This window comes from Loa loa, assembly GCF_000183805.2.
Source record: "Loa loa unplaced genomic scaffold supercont3.876, whole genome shotgun sequence".
Lineage (NCBI taxonomy): Eukaryota > Metazoa > Nematoda > Chromadorea > Rhabditida > Onchocercidae > Loa > Loa loa.
The window spans coordinates 6,295-8,169 of NW_018109056.1; the positions used below are offsets into that span (position 1 = coordinate 6,295).

The window sequence follows — 1,875 nt, forward strand, 5'->3', positions numbered from 1 at the left end:
ATTTTTTTTTTGTAATTTCCTCATTTTTCTACCTTTTTTTGAGTACCTATTTTTTTAAATTTTTTTTGAATATTTGAATAATGGATATTTTTTGAATTTCCTCAATTTTCACCTTTTTTTTGAATTTTCGGGAATGAAAATTTCATTTTAATTTTGAGTTTTGTCGGATGTTTCGAACTTTTGAAATGCTCAGGACCTTTTTTTGACTTATCGAATTTTTGCTTTTTATGCTCTTGAATTTGCTTTAAGCTTTTTTCAAGTTTCGAATTACGAAATTTCAGAAACTTTCAAATTATCAAATTTTCACAATTTCTCGATTTTCCTATCTGTTGGAGTGATTTGCAAAGATGTTTATGGATTCTTTATTTCACTGTATCTTTTCCTAATTTCAGTGCACTTTTTTATTTTTATTTTATTTTTATTTTATTTTTTTTTGAGAGCTTCATAAATGTACCGTTTTGCTTGCTAATTTTTGGGTGCTATTTGGTTTACTTGTCCTGTCAACATTTCAGGTTTTTTCGGGTGTATGAAGTTTTTAGGATCTTAAATTTTTTAATTGGGTTCTTGGAATTTTTTTTCAATTTTTGTATTTTTTTGTCAATTTCCCTAGAGTTAATTTTTTTTTGCATCTCCGAACGATTGAACGACTAAATATTTTGAATTTTGCTCAATTTTTTCTTTGCCATGATTTTTGCTTTTTTTTCCTTTTACTTACTTTCAATAGTTTCATTGGGATTTGTATCTTGCGCTTTCTGTTTGCACATCTTCACTTTAGATTTCCTTGCATTTCATTTCCCTTTTCGAAAGAACTACTACTTTTCTTAATTCAGTTATGTATTTTTTCTATAGTCTTCACTTTGCGCCTTTTACTTAGTTTACATTTTGCATGCCTTTTACTCACTTTTTTTTTGCAACATTTCATTATGTACATTATTTCCTCATGTTTTTTACTTACTATATTTGTACATGTTTTATTACTTTAATTTTGCATGCTTTTTACATTGTTTCGCATACTTTACTACTTACTTACTGCATGCCTTTTACTTACATTATTTTTGCATATATTACTTACTTTATTTTTGCATGCCTTTTACCTAATTTGTTTGCGCACATCATTGCTTGTTTTTTTTGCATGTCGTTCACTTACTTTATCTTTACATATTTTATTATAAGCTTTATTTTTAAATATATCTTTACATTTTTTTGTTTTTTCTTTATTTTTTTTACTCACTTTTCTTTTGCATGAATCATCACCAAGTTTATTTTTGCATGCCTTTTATCTCTTTTATTTGTGCTTATCATGTTTATTTTATTTTTGCATGCCTTTCATTTACTTTATTTGTTCATATTTTGCCAACAACTTTATTTTTGCACGCCTTTTACTTACTTTATTTTTACACATTTTATTAGTTACTATATTTTTGCATGCGTTTACTTACTTTATTTTGACATTTTTCATCATAAACTTCATTTTTGAAGGCTTTTTACTCATTTTCCTTCCACATCTGTTATTATCAACTTTATTTTCGCATGCCTTTTACCTAATTTGCTTGCACACATCATTGCTTGTTTTATTTTTGCATATCGTTCACTTGCTTTATCTTTACATATTTTATTATAAGCTTTATTTTTATGCTTTTTACTCACTTTCCTTTTACATGAATCATTACCAAGTTTATTTTTGCATGCTTTTCATTCGATTTGTTTGCAAATATTTTATTGCCTACTTTTTTTTGCATGCTTTTATCCACCTTGTTTCCACTTGTTTTATTATTTCATTTTTGAATATTTTTTATTTACCTTATTCGTACATATTTTATTACGTACTTTAATTTTGCATGCCTCTTACTACCCCTGTGCACATATTATTACCAA

General features: G+C 26.3%; 1 protein-coding gene across 1 annotated transcript; it reads left to right on the forward strand.

Moving 5' to 3' along the window:
• Positions 1-938: 938 nt before the first annotated feature.
• Positions 939-1,523, forward strand: LOAG_14432 (hypothetical protein; the record flags this gene model as incomplete). Its single annotated transcript, XM_003149929.1, has 1 exon — positions 939-1,523. A coding segment is annotated over one exon (308 nt), but the record flags the coding sequence as incomplete, so codon positions are not given.
• Positions 1,524-1,875: the final 352 nt, after the last annotated feature.